The sequence below is a fragment of the Chionomys nivalis genome, chromosome 2 (assembly GCF_950005125.1).
Source record: "Chionomys nivalis chromosome 2, mChiNiv1.1, whole genome shotgun sequence".
NCBI classification, from domain to species: domain Eukaryota; kingdom Metazoa; phylum Chordata; class Mammalia; order Rodentia; family Cricetidae; genus Chionomys; species Chionomys nivalis.
In genome coordinates this window covers 50,346,814-50,370,440 of record NC_080087.1, presented here as the reverse complement: position 1 = coordinate 50,370,440, position 23,627 = coordinate 50,346,814, and the positions used below count along the sequence as shown (strand labels likewise).

General features: G+C 42.3%; 2 protein-coding genes across 3 annotated transcripts in view; one reads left to right on the top strand and one right to left on the bottom strand.

Moving 5' to 3' along the window:
• Nt5dc1 (5'-nucleotidase domain containing 1) overlaps positions 1-14,234 on the top strand; it is a 112,514-nt gene extending 98,280 nt beyond the window's left edge. For both annotated transcript variants that reach the window (XM_057761722.1, XM_057761721.1), the window contains exons 10-12: positions 2,068-2,220; positions 6,850-7,018; positions 12,822-14,234. In XM_057761722.1, the coding sequence (XP_057617705.1) occupies positions 2,068-2,220; positions 6,850-7,018; positions 12,822-12,952 (453 nt within the window). In that variant the 3' untranslated portion in view covers positions 12,953-14,234. The remainder of the gene's footprint in view (positions 1-2,067; positions 2,221-6,849; positions 7,019-12,821) is intronic.
• Positions 14,235-17,054: 2,820 nt separating this feature from the next.
• Positions 17,055-20,847, bottom strand: Tspyl4 (TSPY like 4). Its single transcript, XM_057763268.1, has one exon. The coding sequence runs from the start codon at positions 20,764-20,766 to the stop codon at positions 19,555-19,557; it is 1,212 nt and encodes a 403-aa protein (XP_057619251.1). The 5' UTR covers positions 20,767-20,847; the 3' UTR covers positions 17,055-19,554.
• Between the last annotated feature and the right edge of the window lie 2,780 nt (positions 20,848-23,627).

The window sequence follows — 23,627 nt, the reverse complement described above, 5'->3', positions numbered from 1 at the left end:
CATTTTCTTTATTCCTCTCCTGCTGTTCTCCTGTTCTGTAAAGTTTCCAGTTTGGATACGCACGCAGAACAAAGGCAATTTCCTGAGCTTGGGCGTCCCTTTATCTTTGAAAGTCCCAAATATGATCTGTATGAAAGACTCCTTTCCTAGCTGCATGTACCGCCAAATGAAAGACAGTTGCAGGGAGGTAGCTTCTAATGTATCTTAGGGAACAGAACAGAGATAAGGCTGTGGGAACCAAGGTTTCTAGCTATGTGACCAAATTCTCTCACTGGAGGCCCAATGGAATGGGGGAAGCCATCCAGTAAGCAAAAGAAGAAGCCTGGCTTTTAAATGTCCACAGTCCTTGTGGTACAAATAGATCCAGTTATGAAGCAAGTCTCAGTATATATTCTATATATCAAAACTATATAGCTAAATGAAAAGTCATCTTTGTGAGAATCAACAGATATATGTGCTTATAAGATTGAGATGCAATCATGGGATTACATATACACATCACATGAGATTACACATTACAATGCAGGTATAGAGGAGACACCAAGCTGCTTCAGCAAAAGTGAACAACAGCTTTCAGAGTCGGTGGTGCTGTAGACCTTGTCTGGACAGGCTTAGACCTCCATTAGATAACCATGCCTCTGGTGGGTTGACATCTGAACACTAGTTGCCTCCTACTTCTCATGGCTATGACAGTTATGAAGAGATTCATGGCTGTAAATGGTTACAGTTAAGTATCTCGATGGGTCATATGCCTCTGAGCATCTGCTCCATCTCTTCTTCTGACTAGATACACTTTGATACTGGTCTTATCTGTGTCAGAAAAGCAAGGATTCCCAAGGGGCCATCGAGGTGGGAAGTACATGATTCAGACATGGGATGTCTGAGCAATGGCTTTCTGATAATGACTAATCAAAGAATATTTTATACACAAAACAGGCAGTGACTGAAATGACAGTGACTTAGCAGCTTTCCCTTAAAGAATTGCTTGCATTTGACCCCTTGATCACATTGTCAACGTTAGACATTGGTACGTGTTTACCTACAATCCTTTCCTCTACATGATGTATACCGTAAGGAGCAGGAGAAATCATTGGATAGAGAAGGGATCAGGGATTCAGTGGACAAAGAACCTGGATGAGGAGCCTCTGCTTCTTACCCCTTAACTTCACACCATCTTGTGTAGATTGAAGGCTGTGGTCTGTTGTAATAGGAGCGGCAGGGCTGCGTCCCCGGCACCCGGCCGCCCACATGGCTTATGCCCCAAAATAATTACACGGAAACTGTATTCTTTTGAACACTGCCTGGCCCATTAGTTCCATCCTCTTATTGGCTAGCTCTTACATATTGATCTAACCCATTTCTAATATTCTGTGTAGCACCATGAGCTGGCTTACCAGGAAAGATCTTAACCTGCGTCTGTCTGGAGTGGGAGAATCATGATGACTTACTGACTCGGCTTTTTTCTCCCAGCATCCTGTTCTGTCTACTCCGCCTACCTAATTTTCTGTCCTATTAAAGGGCTAAGGCAGTTTTTTTATTTAACCAATGAAATTAACTCCTCCATCAGTGGTCTGGATCAGTAGGGCTTTGCCTCAGATCTAGACCTGGGGAACTTTCAGACTTTACATGGTGGAGCTATATATCCATGAGTTCTGTTTCAGCAGATCCAGGGCACCCAGGGTTTTGGGTATGCAGGTCCAAAGCAAGTTCAGGGTGTATAAACTCTTGAACAGTGGTTATGATATGTGTTCTTAATATAGGCAATCCCTATATGTTGTCAGTTTTAGTTGTAGAGGCAGATTTAATTACAGATGTGTGAAAATACACAGACTTGCTTCTTCGTTAGGAAAATGAAATTAAATTGTTACCTTCCTTCCATCTTCAACAAAGCTGTGACTCGGGACAAATACCTGCTCATCTGCAAAATTACCTACCGAAATTTAAGTTGCTTGTGCCATTTCTGGTCCTCGTACTCCAGTGCATGTTGAGGGCGTTTTTTCTATTTTCTGCGCAGTGGTCACCACTCTCACACCCATGCCTCATCAGAATTTTCCTCCTGAATCATAGGTCGTTTACTTTGGTGACAGCATGCACTCAGATATTTTCCCAGCCCATCACTATAGTAACTGGGAGACAGTCCTCATTCTCGAGGAGCTTCGGGAGCAGGACATGGAGAAGGCTGAGGAAGCAGAGCCTCTGGAGAAGAGAGGAAAATATGAGGTAAGGATCCTATCTGTCCATTTCTTAGGTGGCTGAAAGCTGAAGTCTCCTTAGGCTTCCTGACTTTAGAATGAGCTGGGAATGGTGGCATAAACACAGTCCCACCAAATGATAAATGGAACAAGAGGCTCAGGATCTCAGGACTGGCCGTGGCTTCATAAGACACTGCCCCCCCCCCCAAAAAATGTTCTGGTTTGAATACTTTCATATTTCTGTAGTTTGTTTGAATAACTGTTACTTAATAGCTTCCGCCGAAGCAGATAGCTGTAGCCAACTTAGTTGTATCGTCTGCTTTTAAGAACCAAGTATGTGCCATCATCATTATATCATGGATGGGGAGAACTGCATAAGGTCCTCCCCTCCCGCAACTGCGGAGCTGTAGGCTGTAAGGGAAGAGGAGTTGTTTCCAGTGGTATAGCTGTTGCCCATGTTCTAGTGAACAAACCCACACCCTTGCTCATGCAAGCAGCCCTAATTAAACTCAAGTCATTTTTCAAAAAGACATGGAGGTCGGAGGGGACTTGATGGGAAGGGGGAGTTCAAGGGCCAGTGGAGAGGGAGAGGGATAAGGAGGTGATTATTATCCAAATCCATAATACACATGTGTGAGATCATCGAGGACAAAATACCAAAAGGAAAAAAATGTGACCTATCACATCTCTCTCTGCCTAGTTTTAAAAGTAAACGAAGCAATTGTATGTCTTTTCACAGATATCTTTTGACATAAACCTGAGCTTCCCGACCAATATGGTCCTATTGCTGCAGTGGACAGTCTGTTGCGGTTGTTAAATGTAGTTTTTCCACCAAGTGTCAAGCATGAACTATATGAGAGATTCTCTTTCTATTCAGAAAGTTCAAAACTACCCACAAAAGGATCGAATTTTCTATCTGTGATGACTTTATCCAGTCTAAATGAGCTTTCAAAAATAAAGTTGGTTAAAAGCGGAGTCATTTCAAAGTGTATGCCGCGACCTGGAGCACAGGCTGTTACTGCGGTGGCGCGTTCTGCGATGGAGCACGTTGTTCGCACACAATTTCTGTGATAGTTTGCAGTGCTTTCCAAAGTGGAGTCCATCTGGAATTTGAAGATCACTTTTATCTCCCTTGATTTGTGGCAGAAAGCATAAGGAGCAAGGACATCTCAAATGGAGCTTGACAAGCTTTTACACAAAACCTGTGATTCTATATAATCTTGGTACATCAGCTGATTATCGCTCCTCTGTTAGACCTGGGTGACTGATGAGCAAAAATGGCAGATGTTCGTGACTAGCAAGACAGAGTAGCCATGGAATAATTTTCTTTGCCTTATAAACCAAAAACAATCAGCCGTTCAGAAGTCTGTTGTTGAAACTAGGAATTACTTGGAGAGTATTGGTGCCATGCAGCCAGCCTTGTGTTTAAGGGGCAAGGAACTCGCTCCTGCGGCTTCCTTTCTTACTGTCCTAATTTGTTTCTTAATTTAACTAAGAACAAATTTAAAAGAAATTGCATACTTTTTAGAATATTGTGTCTTTAAATTTAGTTTAAAAATAATTTAATAGTGAACATTTTTAACAAATAAAAAAAAGTTACTGTCATTTAATTAGGGAAAGCCTGTCCAGTAAATCCATAGTAGGATTGTAATATATTTGAAGAAAATGAAGAAAGAGAAACGTGTGTGTGTGTGTGTGTGTGTGTTACATGGAGACCTGAGCAGGTCCCAGTAGGGTCTCCTTTCAAGTACTGAGCTAGACAAGGATACCTCTTGATTCCACCATATAACAAAACTGGCTGTGAGAAAAGAGAAAAATGTGGAATAAAATTAAAAGGCAATTGAGCAAATTGTCATATTTTATAGTTATATGACCATCACGATAGAATGAATCATCAAGATATCAAAATTAATAGGAAAGTTCTGTCAGAATGCTGAAGCTAAACTGTCATTCAAAAGCAAGCAGCTGTTTTTTACAACAGTCCTAGCCACAGCTATAGAGAGAGATAAATTATCTACACAGACAACAACAAAATGAACCACTGTAGGAAGTAAGACCGCCGTCTGTAAAACTTCAGTGAGCTTCTATTCAGGTTTTTAAATACAGACCTACATAATGGGAGTGATATACTTAATAGGATGTGTTAGAGTTTATTTACAAGATTGATGCAATACTTTGTAAAGTACCGGGAGGATTTGGGCAGGTTTTCTGCAGTGAGAAAGCGCAACACTCACACAACTAAGGAAGTAAGGGGGAATTTTAGCCATATTATAAAGTTTTACTAATTTTTTATTTTAGTACTCATGACTGGGTACCAAGTGAGCATACCTATCCCAGAATTCTAGTAGTTCCGGACTCTGAATGCTGTGCTTTTGGAGTCTGAGCCTCACTGTGTAGCCCAGGCTCACCTCAAGCTTGAAGTGCTCTTGTTTTGGCCTTTGAATTGCGAGAGTTTGTGGTTGTGCCACCACACCTGGCCGGCGTCTGGAATTTTACTAACACCAGTACAATGTTGTTCAGTATTTAGAACCTTTGAATTCTGACTTCTTCAGATGATGGGTGTTTGAGGAAAGTATGTTGAAATAGTCTCAAAACTGAAAAACTCTAAAATCTGGGTAATCTTCCTGGCCCCAAGGATGTCAGGAGGAGCTCTTCACTCCGTGTATAACAAGTGTTGTAAATAGAGAACAGCATACAAAGAAGGCCCCTTTCCACACCGTACAGGAGACAATAGAACTTTCCAGTCAGGAGTGAAAGGAGGAGAAAAATACTCTGATCTCCTTCCTCATTCTTCACATAAAGAAACCTCCGGAGGGATTATAGACCTCAGAGTCAAACCACAGCTGTATTGTTTATTGAAGGAAAGTTTGAAAATATTTTCGTTTTTGTTTTTTTTTTTTTTTGGTTTTTCGAGACAGGGTTTCTCTGTGGCTTTGGAGCCTGTCCTGGAACTAGCTCTGTAGACCAGGCTGGTCTCGAACTCACAGAGATCCGCCTGCCTCTGCCTCCCGAGTGCTGGGATTAAAGGCGTGCGCCACCATCGCCCGGCTGAAAATATTTTTGTAAGTGTCGTGGTTTGAATGAGAATGATCCCCATAGACTCATCTAGTTGAATACTTGATCCAAGCTGCTGAAACTGTTTGGGAGATTAGGGGGTGTGGCCTTATTAGAGGAAGCATGTCACTGCAGGTGGGTTTTGAGGTTTCAAAACCAGAGCTCTCTGTGTCCTCATTGCAGACAAGAATGTAATCTCTTAGCTACTGCTGCAGCATCTTGCCTGCCTGCTACCATAATCCCCACCATGATGATTTTGGACTTGAACCTTCACTGAGAGCCCCTAATAAAACTCTTCTATAAATTGCCATGGTCGTGGTATCTCTTCACATCAATAGAAAAGCAGCTATGAGGGTAACTACATTGTAAGGAATGATTTCTCAAGTTAGAACTTGAAGGATAATAAGCAGATTACAGAGCTGGCATGACGGCTCAGTCAGTACAGTGCTTGACTCAAAATCATAAGGACCTAAATTCAGCTCTCAGAACCCAAGTTCCTAAAAAGCCAGACTTGGTAGCATGTGTTTATAATACCTTGAGGCAGGAAGGTCCCCAGGGTTTGCTGGCAAGACACTCTAGCCAAATTAGTGAGCACCAGCTTCAGTGAGGGAACCTATCTCAAAAAATAAGGTTTAGAGTGAGCCAGTCCAGCAAGACTCAACATCGACCTCTGGCTTGCACACACATCCACATGCACACACGGAAATAGCTATCTACCCTTTGGAAAATCCATGCATAAAGAGTCTACCCGTGAAAGAGCCTATGGTTAGCCCTAGAAATGAAAATATTTATCTCAGTCTTCTCAGTGAAGACTTGAAAATACTCTTTTAGAAAAAAAAGTAATATTCCAGGCATGGTAATGCATATCTTTAATCCCAGCACTTGGGAGGCAGAAGCTGGAAGATCTCTGTAATATAGTCTGCAGCCAGTCTGGTCTACATAGTAACTTCTAGGTTAGCCAGGAATACACATTGAGACTAAAGATAGGTAGGTAGGTAGGTAGGTAGGTAGGTAGGTAGGTAGGTAGGTAGGTAAGTAGGTAAGTAGGTAAGTAGGTAAGTAGGTAGATAGAGATAGATAGATAGATAGATAGATAGATAGATAGATAGATAGATAGATAGATAGATAGATAGATGATAGATTCTAGTAATCTTAAACTATTATTGAGGTATTGGCTTCATGTTTAAGATATACTGAAAGCTATAAATAAATTTTCATGTCCTCATTCTCTTCTAAAAGGAACATACTGGGAAAATTCCAATGAAGTTTTTTATTATCCTTCAGTATAATAATAGTAATAGTAATAATAATAATGGTAATAAGAAATGTTTTAATCATAGAGAAAATATCTTAACTATATACTGTAGGATAGCTTTCAGATTGTGACAACTGGCCATTTAAAGAGCCAATTCTGGGTCGTGTTAAGGGGCAATCATCATAAGGAAATGTTGTTTTCTTTGCAAAATTGGAATGGGTTCCCAAACTGGGCCTGTGGGTTCCTATAGCATTTCCCTACTTCCATTTGTTTACTGAGTGAAAACACTCTTGCAAGACCAGTTCACTGCAGAGACCATTCTGATCACCGCTGTTCTTCCTCTTTCAGGTACCGAAGGTAAAGCCTCTATATTCCTTATCTAATAAATGGGGCTCATATTTTATTGACTCAGTCTCCAGACGAGGGAATGCAGAAGACTCCTTGGTTTATACGTGGTCCTCGAGGAGAATCAGCACATACAGCACTATTGCAATTTCAAGCATTGAGACAATTGCAGGTAATGGGGATACCTGGGAAACCTCCCTGTTAGAGGCATTGTCTTAAAAGATGGGTTCTCAAGACATTGTTATTTTTGAGATTATAATTTAATTACATAATTTCTCACTTCCTTTTCCTCCCCCCAAGCCCTCTCATATACCCCTTGTTCTCTTTCAAATTCATGGTGTCTTTTTTCATTAATTGTTGCATGCATATATGTGTACACACACACACCTAAATATATCCTGCTCAGTCTGTATAATGAGTTATTTTTCAGTGAAAAGAGCTTCTAGATATACAGCCTAGGTTAGGACCATACACACACACACACACACACACATACACACACACTTAACTTTTCTGGAACCAATTACTAAGGTGGGGCACTTTTTTAAAAAAAAATCTGTTTGGAGGAATAGGGTGCAGGTTGGGAGAATTACCAGGACAAGATGCTTAGAAAACCCAGTAAGATGAACCTGGCTTTTGGCTGCTTCCTCACCACCACCCCAAAGAGTCCCTCACCCAAAGAATCCACTGAGGTTGAGTAAACATTTCAGTAACTTGTGTAATTTATAAGATAGGAACTAGAAGAGATAATGGGCCTGGTGAGCTCCTTTAGTCCCTGTTGTAAGCATGAATTAAGGTAGGGTCCACATTTTCAGAGGCTAAAACTCAGCTTCAGACAGAGCTGAGAGCTGAAGAGCAACAAGTTATTAGTTCCTCCATCCATGGTTAATACCTCCACATACACTTGGTTGAAATGAGTGCTCATTCTCTTTTGAGAAATACATTATTCTGGGACTCAAATGCTTCCCTAAAACAACTCATGTAAGCCGGGCAGTGGTGGCACACGCCTGTAATCCCAGCACTCTGGAGGCAGAGGCAGGAGGATCTCTGTGAGCTCAAAGCCATCCTGGTCTAAAAGAGCTAGTACCAGGACAGGCCCCAGAGCTACAGAGAAACCATGTCTTAAAAAAATAAAATAAAAAATAAGCAGCCAGGCGGTGTTGGTGCACACCTTTAATCCCAGTGTTTGGGAGGCAGAGGCAGGCAGATCTCTGTGAGTTCGAGGCCAGCCTGGTCTACAAGTGCTGGTTCCAGGTCAGGCTCCAAAGCTACACAGAGGAACTCAATCCCCCCCCCCCAAAAAAAAGAACACAAATCACTAAATATCATGGAAAAGCAAAAGAAAGCAAAGCAAAACAAACAAACAAACAAATAACCCAACAGAAAAACTCATGTAATGTATAGCCCAGAGTGAACAATTGCCAGGAATATGGTCTCCTAAGAGCACAAAAATACAACAAAAACAACCAACTATAGAAAACAAAGAAATGAGACATTTTGTAGAGATGTAAAAACTAAGAGAATGGAAATTTTTAATTAAACCTTTCCAAATCAAAATTGATTTGTAATGAATAGCTTCATAGCTGTTTAGACACAGTAGAAGGTGAACTGGTATTCTGTGAAATTGCTCAAAGGAGATGTGCAGCAGCTGGCAGCGCAGCTCAGCATCAGAGGGAGGTTGCCTGGCATGTGCCGGAGCCTGAGTTCGGTCTCCAGCACTGTGGGAGGGAGCTAGACAGGAAGGAAGGTGGGGTACAGAATAAAGCACCCCCAGGTAAAACCACAGGAGACTCAGAAAAAGCCTAAAGGAGTCATAAAAGGCAAAATGGAAAGGGATGAAGATTTTTGTAACCGGGGATGCAAGAGTAGCTATAGCCATATGGAACAAACTAGACACCTGGGGAAACATTCATTATTAATATGAGAGGCAACCACTTCTTGCTGATGTTTCAGTTCTCATGAAAATACAAAGTAACTGAAAGTCTGTGGCACTCAGATCCGAAGTCTTTCCGTGTTTAATTGAGAAGCTGCTCAGGAGCCCGCCTGCTGTATAGACGTGTATGCTTTCTGTGTCCAGTCCCCTTCTGAACTGGGCAAAGGGAGTCTCTGCTCTTCTTTTGCAATGGGGTCCTAGGCACTCAGTTCTGTCTCTGCAGCACTACAGGACTGCCCAAAGTCCCTGGCTTTTCTGCTGCTGGCAGCCAAACCAGCCTCCAGCATGAATGCATGGCAGAACATGGACTTTCCTCGTCTCTCATTGGTCTTCCTGTGTATCATGTGTCCTTAAGTGTTGTTTGATCCTTCCGGGCCCCAGTGACTCCACTCTGGTCTTTTTCACATCCAAGTTGAGGCCTGGATACAGGTTTGAGCTTCGCATTCCTGGATTAGAGCCGATAGTACCAATGCACATGTCCTCCCTTACAGGATGGATATGAGGCGGAAAGAAGGTGTTTACCTGAATTGTCAGTAGGATGATGGTGGTGGTCCTAAGATAGGCTTGATCTTCTAAAAGATCAATCTGTGTGTCAGTGTGCAAACCCAGTGTGTCAATCTGTCCTTCTGAAACTGTATTTTGCTCTGTGTTCCTTTTACTTGTTCAACTGCTAACACACAAAATTAAAGACAGCCTTAAAATCTTTCTACCAAAAAAAATGTGTTAAAGAAACATTTTCTTTCAAAATAATTCAGAATTTTATTGAGGAAGTAGAATAATAGAAGCCATGAGACTATTCTAAGATACCTGAATGGTTATGAAAATTGTCAAGATGTGGTTATGAATAATACCCTAAGAAAGTTGAAAAATGAATTTCCAATCTAAAGTTCACTTCTTAAAAAAATTGGAAAATTACCCCTCAGCTATCACCTCAGTGCACCTCTCTTTTCCTTTTTTAATGTATTTAATTGTGTTGGTTTGTTTCTGTCTGTCCCGTGCCTGTAGGTGCCTGTGGAGGCCACCTGGTGTGTGTACTTGGACTGAACTAGGGTCTTGTGGGTGAACAATGGAAGCTCTTAATCACTGAGCCAGCTCCCCAGCCCTGCCTTTCTTATTCCAAAAGCTTTTCCTCTGCACCCTAGGAGAGAACTTGACAGGGCCTGCTTCTAGTAAGCAGATCAAACAAAACTGAAAGGAGCTCTGTTTCATGGCTGGGAAAAGGGAAGAGGGTTGTTTGTATCTTATTTGTTCTGATGTTGGAGGTGCCTCCTTACAATGTAACACAGTAATCACATTCTTAGGAACAAGTTGGGTCTCCTACAGAACCCTCGCTTGATTATGTCAGCCACAAACTCCGTAGTTAAACACCACTGCATTGCTTACCTCAGAATGAGAAAGGCAACTCAAAATAAAGTGTAATGGCCCTAAAATATTTTAGGACTCAAATCCTGCTGGTTTCTGTTGAAGTCCCCAGAGCCATTCTGTTTCTCTGTGTTATTTTACAATACAGGAATGTGTTCATTTGTTCCCTGCATTTTATCGTTCCGCAGTTGGGATAATATAGCTGATATAGTGGACTCATGACAGAATGTAAGAGAAAACTGCTACAATAAGCGAGAATCAGGAGAAGGGAGTTCTTTTCTATTTTGTTCCGTGTAGTCAGCTACCAACAGTGACTTCCTACCACAAAGATGGAACAGTTTCCTTCTCGCTGACTCGACAGTCTCATGAATCACTAGTTTGATGATCTTTGGTTTTGGCCTTAATTTGCCTGTTCTATACCCAGATGAGTGCATGACTTGAGGGGGAGGGGCTGTGTGCGTGCGTGTGTGGGTGCGTGCGTGCGTGTGTGTGTGTGTGTGTGTGTGTGTGTGTACACGTGCGCAGCCGAGCGTGCATGCTTCAGGCAGCATCTACCTTTCCCTTTCACAGGGCTGGAACTCACCAAGTAACCAAGTAAGAAAGACTGGCTAGCTAGTGAACGAGCTAGAGAGCCTGACCTCCCCAACAGTGGGATGTACAGATGTGCACCGCTGCACCCAGTTCTTCACTGTGGGTTCTGGGGATCCAGCTAGGGTCCTTGTATACATGACAAATACTCTACCAAATGAGCCACCTCCCCAGCCACAGGTTTATTTTTTTTATTTCTGTTATTTTTAGTGAGGTGTGTATAACTATGTGCGCACACATATGTGTGGGTCCCATAGAGGCCAGAAGAAGGCTTCAGATACCATGGAACTGGAGGCATGGGTGTTGGTGAGCTGCCTAGTATTAATGCCAGGATCCAGATGCGGATCCCCTTGATGAAGCAGCAAGCCTTGTTAGCCCTGAGTCATCTCCCCCGTTTTCTTTTCTTTTTCTTTTATACGGTTTATTTTTTTACTTTAAATGATGTGTGTCTGTGTATATCTGTGCCTCTGCTGGTGTGTGCAGTGGAATGCAGGGGTCCACATGGGCATCAGATCCCCTTGGAGCTGTAGTTACCATCAGTGTGAGCCAGTTAATGTGGACTCTGGAAATCACACTCGACTCCTCTGTGAGACCAGTATATGTTCCTAACCACTGAGCTATCTCTCCAATCAACCCTACTTTTTAAGGTGTTTGTGGGTTAGGGAATAGAGGCAAGAAGAGGGCATCAGATCCCTGAAATGGAGTCACAGGTGTTTCTGAAAAACATGAAGTGGATGCTGGGAACCAAATTCAGATCCTCAAGAAGAGCAGCAAGTGCTTTTAACTGTGAAGTCATCTTATGGGCCCCCATATTTCTTTATTTTTTAAGATTTATTTATTCATAATGTATACAGTGTTCCACCTGCATGTATGTGTACAAGCCAGAAGAGGACACCAGATCTCATAGATGGTTGGGAGACACCATGTGGTTGCTGGGAATTGACCTCAGGACCTCTGGAAGAACAGCCAGTGTACTTAACCGCTGAGCCATCTCTCCAGATCAAGCCCCCATATTTCCTAATAACCAGTCCTCGTTGTTACATAAGCAGCATAGCTGTTGCATATTACTTAGTTAATGTCACTCATATTAAATATCTAGAATCCAGGCGCCCGACGCTGACTGGTGCTGCATGGTTTTCTCTTCGCAATACATGTGGCTTTTTCTGACATCGGGAAAGCAAGGTTCCTTCTTCCTATCCAGCAGTAGGTTTTTTCTGGTAAAGACTGCTTGAGTCTTGATGCCTCTCAGTGGCACCTTATGTAATGTATAATTTGGGTGGAGTTCTGGGGATTATGTGTAGTATATGTAAATATACATCATATTGTAAATTTTATGTATTCACTCAATACTCTGTGCCAACCTATCTATAGCACAAGTATCAAAATTATTGATTAGATAGAAAGACTGATTTGCTCTATTACTTTTCTTTTTTTTGTATTTATTTATTATGTATACAATATTCTGTCTGCGTGTATGTCTGCAGGCCAGAAGAGGGCAGCAGACCTCATTACAGATAGTTGTGAGCCACCATGTGGTTGCTGGGAATTGAACTCAAGACCTTTGGAAGAGCAGTCAATGCTCTTAACCACTGAGCCATCTCTCCAGCTCCGCTCTATTACTTTTCTGTTTTAATGACACTATATTATAATTACATCATTTCCCCTTTCCTTTCCTCTTCCCAGTTCCTCCCGTCTATCCCTCCTTGCTCTAAAATTCATGGCCTCTTTTTTCATTAATTATTGTTAGATTCATATATGTATATACATACGTATTCCTGAAAACATAGCTACAAACTACTCAGTCTGTATAACATGCTTGTATGTGCCTGTTCTCAAGGTTAACCGCTTGGCACTGGATAATCAATGGTATGCTCTTCCCTGGGGAAAACCATGTCTTCCACTCCCAGAATTCCTTGGGCATCTGTAGTTTTCATGTAGTGTAGAAGCTTCATGGTCATTCCCCATCCACAGCAATAATGTGACTATTATTGCTGTTCTTGTTCTGCTCATGAACACTGAATTTTAATCTGTTTGTATTTATGAAAGGAGTTTGGTGGCTTATAAAACAGTCTTTCTTTTCTTTCCCTCCCAGAGTTACCCCTGGACTACAAATTTACAAGATTCTCTACAAACAACTCAAAGACAGCTGGTTACTATCCACCGGTCCATTATACCTTGGGTTCTCAAGACACAGACAGCAAAATAATACTTACTGAAAAATGAACCAACCATATGTGCAGCAGACATATTGCTAAAAAATGATAAATTTCAAAAAATGCAAACAATTTATAGGAACAATTTTTCAATGAAAATTGACAAAATGGGTACTTGCTAATCTATCTTTTTAAAATATATATAATTTTATATAAATCATTTTAATGTTTAACAGTTGTTATAGAAAAATTTTAGTGCCCTAAACTAAAAAAGAACATGAATTAATATTTTCTATACTAGTAGTTTTGTGGATTCTCCCAAGATGATAACAAACACATGTGCAAGCATATATTTATATATCTACCTAGTCCAGCAGTTTCCAAAGCCTGGTTCACAGACTGATACAGAGAAACCTAGGTCTTAAAAATGCAATTTTGAATGCCTTGTTCCAAACCTAAAATCAAAAACTTTAGGCGTAGGACCCAGCAATGGCTTGTAAACAAGACTTCCAATGAATGTGATTCTCAACTGTAATTTGAGACCTAGTGAGTAAACCCTGTACTCCAAAATAGATTTGTTTGGATAAATACAGCTGAATCTTTACATCTCTCCTATGTCCATATTAAAAATGTAACCAGAATTCATAGTGAATACCAGAGTCTAGTGAAACTCAATTCTTTTTCCAAGCTATCAAGCTTTTTGCTCTTTTCCCAAAATACATAAGTAAAAAGACATGATTTCTTCAAATAGCATAGCCTTACTTCTTAGTAATTTCTCCCATTAGGAAGAAGTTAAACTGACACCTATTCAACTCAGTTGCAGCTTTGTCCTTGGGAAGAGAAAGTAACGGCTGAAAGAAGCACAAGTTTATTCATCCGCTCCAGGTCAGGGGAGGTGTTCTGTGCAGTTTTGATTGGTTATGTTAGTAACTTTGCTTCAGATCATGTTCACACAAGATGTTTAGATTCAGTTGATATTTTTGTAAGTTCCTGGGTCCCTTTTGGGGGTTAACCTCCCTGTCTATAATAGACAAGACTACAAAACATTATCATTATTTTTTCTTGGAATTTAGCATATAAATGCATTGAAAATCTATTTTCTTAAAATTTGTAAATGTTCATGAATTCCAAAGTGTACTATGAGGATAGATTTCTCAGGGTAATTAAAAGGATAACTTTTTTCTTTATCATCTGTATCTTTAATGTTGATTGATAAATATATATCGATATATATATATATATATAGTGACGTATTTGATATCCAAAATGTCATTTGAGTGTTATATTAAGCATGCACAATCAAGCTTAGGGCCAAATGAAAGATGCTATCTATTGTAGGCTTTAAGTAGAGAGTTCACTTTGCTTTAAAATAAAGCTATTTTCCCTTCTAGATGTTTCTTGTGTTACTGGAAAAGAATGCTTATTACTGTGTGTGTGTGTGTGTGTGTGTGTGTGTGTGTGTGTGTGTGCTTTCCCTCTGCCCTGCATGTCCCATGAATTAAACTCAGCTCACCACACTTGTAGCAAGTGCCTTTACCCACTGAGCCATCTTGTGGCCTAAAAAATGAGAAACCCAAAATTTGAAAATTAATTGTACTTTTTTTGATCACTAAATAGTAGAGGAAAGTAACTTCAAGTGAAAAGTCCTTTGCCAGTTCCCACATGACGACCTTGACCGAGGCCCCCTCTTATCTGACCTCACCTTTTTCCCTCACAAACAAGAGTCAAGTTCAGAACACTCTCCTCCCACCCACTGACTTGTCACAGCCGACTCTAGTGAGTGAGTCTTTATTAAGCTACATTTCAGTTTTATTTCATGGTTCATAAAAAGTGTCAGTGTTTCTAAATGGATAGGAAAGGTAAACACGGGGCTGAGGAGCTGGCTTTGGGATAAAAGTGTTTGTTGCCCAAGTCTGAGGACCTGAAACCCATGTGCAGGTGGAAAGAAAGAACTGGCCCCACGGCCTTGTTCTCTGACTTCTGCACACATGCTGTGCCAGTCTCGTGCCCAAATATGCACAATGATTAAAAAGTTCAAATTTAAAATGGGGGAAAAAGTAATGTAAAACAAAGAGGGAGCTGGAGAGGTGGATGACTCAGCATTGAAGATAACTTTCTGCTCTTGCAGAAGACCTGGGCACCTCACAGCTGTCTGTAGCTCCAGTTCCAAGGAATCCAAAGCCCTCTTCTGACCTCCTGGTCTCTATATGCACCAGGCACCCACATATAAATAATTTTTTAATTAAAAATATTAGTAAAAGCAGTTTATATCATTTTTATTTATGTGTGTGCTTACTAGTCTGTATGTACACATGCATGCAGCTGCCCATGGAGGCCAGAAGAAAGCATTAGATCCCCTGAAGCTGGTCTGTAAATGATTGTGAGCCACTAGATGCAAACGGGAGTCTTCTACAAGAGTAACAGGTGCTCTTAACCACAGAGCTATCTTTCAAGCCTGGGTTTCTTCTTTCCTAGTTACATGCACTAAAAAGCCGGGAACTTTCTAACATAACCAGTGGGTTTTTCAATGATATTTAAGGATTATACTGATCTTTATCACTTATATGAAAGACCCTCACCGGGTCTTTCATATATACTGTTGTCATTGGAAAGATACTCTTTGTGAGCCGTCCTTGTTTCCGTTTATGCTAACAGCGCCTCCTTTGGTCTAAGTCTCAAGGGGCTTAAAATATCCTCTGTAAGAAACATCATGGAATGTGTGAATGTTAAATGATTTCCCTCCAACGGTGTGGTGCTTTGAATGTGGCGCTCAAAGCTGGTCGGTGGTGGCACATGCCATTAATCCCAGCACTCGGGAGGCACAGGCAGGCTGATCTCTGTGAGTTCTAGGCCAGCTTGCTCTATAGAGTGAGTTTCAGAAAAGGCTGCAAAGCAACACAAACCTTGTCTCAAAATAAATAAATAATAATAAATGAATGAATGGATGAATGAATGAATGAATGAATGAATGAATAGTGAGGGAGTGCTCAGGGCACATACCTGTAATCCTGGCACGTAGGGAACAGAAGCAGGACAATCAAGAGTTGGAAACCAGCCTGGGCTGCACACATGATGACACCATCTTCAAAAGACAAAACCGTTAACAAGAATACCCAAAGTATAAGTATGTGACTGAAATATACCTAGACACACTGAAAAGATTTCACAACTTCAGTTATGAGTGATAGTTTCCCCCAGACACTGTTCCAGAAAGGTCTAGAGGCTAAATCCATCCACATTATCTGTATATGGGTTATAAAAATGAATAACCAAATATTTTAGCCATCTAAGCAAAAATTTGACAATGTACCAAGATTTCTGCTGAGTTACAAACTACCAGGTAGCTGGCTAGTCGTTGAGGTTGCTGGCACCTGATATGCATTTCCTACATGTAGGCCTTGCTGGTATGATTTCTGAGCTCGGAGAGTTTGCAGGTTAACTATCTGTTGCGGCCTCGGCCTTTCTCCTATCCTAGATGTAGTCTGAGCACCACTACTCTGCCTTTCCTTTTTTGCTTTAGTCTAACAAAGGTGTTCCTCCTCCTGATGACACAGCGCCACCCACTCACTGCAGCTTAACATGGCTTCCGTGCTGCTTAATCTACTGTGAAAGTTAGACTCCCACATCCTGTCGACGTCACTGCCAAACAGCTGGTTCGTTCCTACAGCCCTGCGCCTGCTCCATTTCCTTGAATTTCTCTTTTTCTTTCTCAGTTTTAGAACTTAATTTCCTTCCTTTGATATAGCCTTAATACAAGATATATAGAGAAATATATAAATATGTGTATATATGGCATATATTCCATATACATCTTGTATTAAAACTGGATCAAAGGATATATGTGTGTGTGTTTATATACATACGTGTGTGTGTGTGTGTGTGTGTGTGTGTGTGTGTGTGTGTGTGTGTCAGCCCAGCTGCCTCTGAATTGCTTTGTAGCCCACGCTGGCCTCAGACTCCACCTCCTCCTTCCTCAGGCTCCCGAGAGCTGCAGTCACATTCATGTGTCGCCACACCCAGGTTCTCTAGTTATTCTCTGTGCAGCTTCAAAACCAGCTCACATAATCTCTCACCTGCTGGCCCTGTGCTCAATTCATGGGGCCCTGTGAATAGGAGTGAAGCGGCTCATCGTTGCCCAGCCTGTGTTATCCCAGAGAGCACAGAGCTTTTTATTCATCTTTATTCATTTATTTCTTTTTGGTGAAGACAAGAAACATAACAGTAACATGTTTTTCCTTCAAGCACACAGGAGAAGACAAAGGACTAAGTCTCATTTAGTGTGGTGGCCGTTCTAGTCCCACACTGGTAAAACATAGTGTCAAGTATTACTACAGCAGGAAATATCAGTACGACAAGTTACGTTTTTTCTTTTGAAATCACTTTTACAAGACATAGCAACAGTTTTCAAAATCTTCGGACTTCAAAGATCACATTGTGCGGATTGTGTTTCTAAGAGTACAGCTATATAGGAATAGACACCAGAATAAGTTAATCTAGTAATGAATATTCACGGAGGCTTCGTACTGCAAAGGACAGATATTCAAATGTTTGCACTTGTTCTCAATGATAAGCAAAAGGCAGGCTTGTAAACATCAATTCTGCCAGTCAGCTGACAGGGAGTAATAGGGTTTGGTCAAGCACAGTGGGATAAGGAGTACACACCGTTGATCTCCCACAGACAAAGGTCATTCCGAGAATCTGGAGAAAACACCCAAACTTACATCTGTTCACAAAAGATCTATTGGCAAAGTTGAGAATTAGGAAAAACTACAGGAAAATCCTCCAAGCGTCCCTTTTAAATCCCAACCCATCTGATCTCCCCATTCTGCACTAGAAACTTGCCTCAGTGACCACTGCCCCCAGCCATGCTCCTGCAAGACATCAGTCATCACAGCCGACCTAGAACTCACTCTGCAATAGGCTCCCCTAGGGCTAGTCCTCCTCTAGGGCTCGACTGAAGGTATCCAGACCTCCAGAGCTCTGGGGAAGCTTCTAATAAGTTCTTTAAATCAGAAAGAGGACGGGTGAGGGCCACAGCTGCAGGCTCAGAACTAGGAGCTGTCACTACACAACTGCATTCCCACAGGAGCAAGCCCTGCAAATCCAGACTCCTCACATCCCCCCATCCCTCAGAAGAGGCTTGGAGTCTCCCACAATGCACTGCTTCCTCCTTTGTTGGGATGGAAACAAGGAAGGAAATTCAGAAGCTGATAAGTAAGGACCAAGGTCAGACAAGCAGAACAGGGATGACGCACATAGCTATTCTCTGGTCATTCTACAGGCTGAGCCCCGAAAAATGCCCGCTCATCTTTAGGAACAGGTACAGTTTTAGTTGTGTTTGTTCACATCTCGCTCAGGGGCTGCAGTCAGTCATTGAGATTCTTCTTTCTCAAACTAGATCTGAAGAAATACACAGCATCTGGTGGAATGGAGGATGAGGGAGGAGTAGAGTGGTCTCCCTTGAAATTTTCAGACGCTACTAAGAGAAGGGTGAAATAATAAGGACAGCAAGAGATTTGGAGACTACAGTACCTTTTTCTGCCTTGCACAACTGGGGAATGGGGAGGAAAGAAAAAACAAACCTGTAGCCAGTTTTGTTTTTCTGCCTCTAGGCTGTAACTGCTTCAAAGAGAAAGAAACAGGAAGAAAGAAGAGTCATTGAGAGAAAAACACAGCAAACCCATTGTGGAGTGCCACAAATGATTTCCAACCACCCCAACCTAGGCAGCTTTGACTAAATAAGTGTGGGTGTGGACACAGGAGTGGGGGGCGTTACCTAACAAAGTTGCCTGGATTCTGAATAATTTGTTGGCTAGGGCTCAGAAGGGAGTCACTCCGGCCTTACTTTGGGCACTGCCCCATGAGACTACTCATCCTGCCCAGTGGCCAGCGGAGTCATGGGTAATAGTCGGGGGTCCTGTGTGCTGCCTAGGAGCTTGGGTCCTTAGATAGTTCCTGAGGAACACTGTTGGCCTGTGCTCAGCTCAACCAGGAGAGAACTAGTGGGCATTTGCACAGGCCTTCATACTCACCAGTAGCTGATCACAATGCACAGTAACCAAAGGTACAAGACCGATGTGGTAACATAAAACACTCCCGGCCTGTTACTTTACTCATGCCTAGTAGTCACCCACCAGCCACCTGCTTCGGTGGTAACAAAGGCCCAGGAAGAAAGCAAGGGTCAGTTGGAATGTCCTGATGGGCTGATGGCTGGGTTGGGATACAGTTCCATCTTGCAGTGGTGAAAGTCACAGTTCATCACAGTCCATAGAAAATAAGAAACACGGCAGGAAGAACGAGACCTGGCAAATTCTTGGTAAGGATAAGCTTTCTTGTGGTAGAGAGCCACTTTTTAAAAACTGGAAGAAGACATGGTCACAGACAAGAACCAAGCCATGCAAAGGAAGGCAGTACAAACTATAGCACTGTGAGCTTGGCTTAGAAGCAGTTTGGAGGCCATGCGCTTGGAACACCATTAACACTATGCAGAACACTGGCCAAGAGAAAGAAGAGCATAGACTCGGAAGCCACGATCTTGAAACTACTAGAGACTGAGAAGAACCAAAGGACACAATCCAACAGGAAGAGAAAGCAGACAAAAGGCTGCATGCTGCTGGCCAAACCGAGGAGGTGGTAGGACTCTCCTGCAGGAGCTTCTTGCAGGGGAAGAGCTTAGCCAGACTGGAACCTGAAGGACCTGGGACTTTCCACTGGCTGTCTTGGTGGGACGCGAACTCCTCTGCGTGGCCCATCGCCCATCAGATAGTATTGTAGGGGATTGGACCACAGCTCCCCTTTGATAATTTCAGCTATTCTGTCGAATTCTAGGAGGCTGTGGTCTGAGAACCAATTGAAGAAGCTGGGAATCGTGTTCCCCTCCCGATTCCTGTGGATATGGGCCTGGGGTTCTTGGCCCCGGTGCCAGCGGATGGGAGTAGAGAGGGATACCACTCTACCGGAGGATCTGCGCTCATATTCCTTGACCAGCCCCTCATTTCGGAAGTAGGGGTTGCTTTGGAAGATGAACTTAAATTTGCAGCCTGCTCTTGGGTGCTTAAGCTCCTCCACTTCTAAATTGATCATGTACCTCATCATGTCTTCATCTTGGCCGCTGATCATTGGTGACAGCTGAGGGTGGTTCCGAAAAGCGGTGACCCAGAAACCTGGGATGTTTTGGATGATGAAACTTCTGCGCTGCATGTGGAGCCTTCTCATCCGCCCAAATTTGCGTTCCAACTGGAGGAAGGCCCTGTCGGCCTGCGCATTTACGTTTGACAGCTCTTGATCGATGGCCTCTAGCGAGTCCATGCAATTATTGATCTTCGGGGCCCTGGGACGAGTCTCCTCCTTCCCTCCTCCGGCTACCTTTTTTTCCTTCTGTACACCCTTCTTTTCCTGCATCGCCGCCCCTGCTTCCCCCTCCTTCCCGGCTGCCACAGAGGTGGCGCACTTGGTCGCCGTCATTTCCTTGGTCTTCTTTGCCCCCGGCACCATCTGGGACCCCAGGCCCACCGCACCACAGGCTTCCAGAGCTTTCGGTCCAGCTGGGCTGCGCGGCCCTTCAGGCTGACAGCCATTTTTATTGCTGTCGTTGGCTGCCACAGGGACTGGGGCTGCGTCCCCGCCCTTTGATGGAGACAGAGCATCCTCCAGCCCCTCTCCGGCAGCCGCATCACCGCAATTTTCAGACACTGCAAGGCAAAGCGCAGAGCCGCAGTGCTGGGAATCCGGGGGCGCGCCTCCCTCCGCACCGGCCTCACCTGCATCCTCCATCGCCCGCGCCGCCTCGGTTTCCTCGCGGTTCAGATCCAGATCTTCCGAGGAATGGGCGGGGGTCGTGGTGTTAGCGAGGGGGAGCTCATTGCCCTCATCCAGGCCGCTCATTTTGGCAGATGTCAGCCCTGCAGAGGAGCCTTCCTCGTCCTCTGCAGACGCAGCGCAGCACCGCAGTGAATGCTTAGCTCCACCCCTTTTCCTTCGGGGCTGTTGCTACCATGGCAACCTGTGACGTCAGGGTAGCAGCTGCATCTAACCGTAGCGCGAGAACTGGCTACCCAGGTAATTAAGCTTGTCAGTCAATGTATTCTTTTTGTCTTTTTACACGATGCTGTAAATTGAATCTTATCTGGAAATTGCGTTTGTTTACACAAACGGATGCAAAATTATATTAATGTGTATTCGCAAATCTCTAAATTAATTTCAACATTCTCTAAACCATTGTCTTAATATACATTTAAAAACAGGAGCTATTGTCTAATAAAATCAGACCTCATCGAGCTTCTCAGAAATAGAAGAACGAATTCTCCAGCTCACAGGCCTTTCTTATTTCGTCCACAAATTCATGGCGGTTACTGAAGAATTGCGCAGAATCCGATTTTGAAACACAAGTGTCGCTGCTGTTTTTATTTTTATGTAAAGGAGACATTCAAAAGATTCGTTTCAGCTTCTGTGACGATTTTAATGTTTTGCATATATTAGCCGATGTCTATGAAGCGATTTTGATATTTATTCACTTTCAAATGAATAGTAAGCTGCTCCTTATAGGTGGCCACACGAATACCATATGCACAAATTTAGCCCTTCGGTATTACTGGAGGAAACATAATCTCAGAGGACTTTGAATGCTGCTTTGCCTTGGGTTATAATCTTGGTTTCTGCTTCATGCCTGTGAGTATGAAACCGACAAACATTTGCCCGAATTTGCTTTTGTAAAGGCAGAAACAATTACCAGCTTTTCCAGACAGCTAAGTTACTGTCTCTAAAAGAGCTGCTTAGAAAGAAGAAAGGGCATCCATTCAAGTCAGCTTAGAGAAAGTATTTGTAATCACCACTGTCTCTTAGCGTCCTACAGTCAGAGTAATGAGGGTAATTCTTGCGTAGTTAAGACCAAAGAGAGACTTAAATTCTGCCTATTTAATGTTTCTGGTCCTATTAGAACAAAGTGTTACAGGTCTTTGCATTGGAAAATTAATTGACTTTCACCCAGAGTATGGTTATGCTCAAATACGTGGCTGGGAATAAGAGTTTAAAGAAAAGCAGCACTACCCCAAGACCTCTAGTGAGGAAGGGGTAGTGCCTGGTTCAGCTAAGACTGGGAGGTGATGAGAGACATTACTGGCCAACAACAAACGGCATACCATGCAGTTGGGTGTCCCCACCCAAAGCTGGCATATCCAGACTGACCTCTCCCTGCTGGAAAATAGATCAGTTCTCCAAATAAAATAAAAAGGTGCAGAGAGGTTAACTCCAGAAACAGCAATTATTTTTCTGGGCCCTTTCCTTTTTCTCCGAACAAATGTTCTTTTTGCCTTACGGAGCAGAAATCAGAGTATTGCTTCACTTCCTTGGTAAACGAATAGACATTGAGCTGCAACTGGCTTTGTGAGTTCTGGGCTATTCTTTGGCATCCCACTGTTTCTGTACCTAAAGACTCTCCCCTCTGTTGTAGAAGCAGCAAACACTCTTGGGCTTTAGCCTAAGCCACGATGCAGAGAAACATCAAATGCCGAACCAAGTTACAGGGCAGTTCAGGCGGAAGGAAAAAGTTTGTTATTACATCACTCCATAAAAGTGATGTAAAATACATCATAAAAGTGATGTAAAATACATAAAAATACATGTGAAACAACCCTGCCTTCCATTGTCTTTGATTTGATTATACCCATCACCTAAATCATTTGTTTACCCCTCACAGCCGGCCCTTTATTTAAATGTCTACAGGAATCTCACAGGACATTTAAATCACATTGTTTCATGTCCAAGAACCCAGGAAACACGGAGAAATCAATTGTCCATGCTGGGATTAATGACAAATTGCCTCTTCCCATCTCTACCTTCCATACAGTTTACCACGTTAGCGTTGTTAATCCTTTAAATTCCTATAGTTCTCATGGCTTTTACACCCAATTTAGAACCTACCTAGGCTTAACTTTTTAGCATTCCTGGTTGTGATGACCGTTTTCCTCATCCCAGCAAGATAATAATGCGGCATAGCAAGGAGCTCCATTGGCATTTAATACAGTCCAGGCCAGTATCTCACAGAGTGTTTTCATGAAACCTGATTATGTAAGTGAGAATTTAAATTTAAATGAAAACTTTTTAACAGGATGGGTAATATGACTCTCCTAGTGTTTGAGTTGTTTAGATAAAGCTATAAATCATACCTTAAGTTTTTGGTACATTAGAAGATTGAACGTTTCCTATATAATGGAGCATATTCTGTTGGTAACTGGCAATGAAACTCACTCTCATTGAAAACAATATGTCAATAACATGATGCAATGGAAAAATAGCCATGGAAAATTCTGTGAAAATCTATAATTTTCATTTACTGGGAAATCAGAAGATCAAACGTAGCTGTCAAATGGAAATGATCTTACCCAAGTATATATAAATATTAGAAAATTTATGAAATATGCCCTATTATTCTTCTTGACTTTTTTCATAATAATAATATTTCTAACTATATGGTTATTGGGGGTTATATTCAGTTGTACCTTTGTATACTGTATACTTTTACATACTTAAATATATGACCTCTACTTGGCTTCAGATGGAACTGAAGAATTGATTTACGGTCATACAGAGAATAGGGAAGCCACACTCTGCACCTCCATAGTCTGGCTCAGAAGCCTGTGTGCTCACTAATGATACTTCCCAAACAATTAAAACCCTCTCTCTAGTCCTCCTAACCCCATTAGTCATTTCAGGGTGCTATATCAGCACACCCTAGCAGGATGAATTAC

Coding starts and splice junctions, on each gene's coding strand:
- Tspyl4 (XM_057763268.1), bottom strand. CDS start 20,766: ATGAGCGGCCTGGATGAGGGCAATGAGCTCCCCCTCGCTAACACCACG.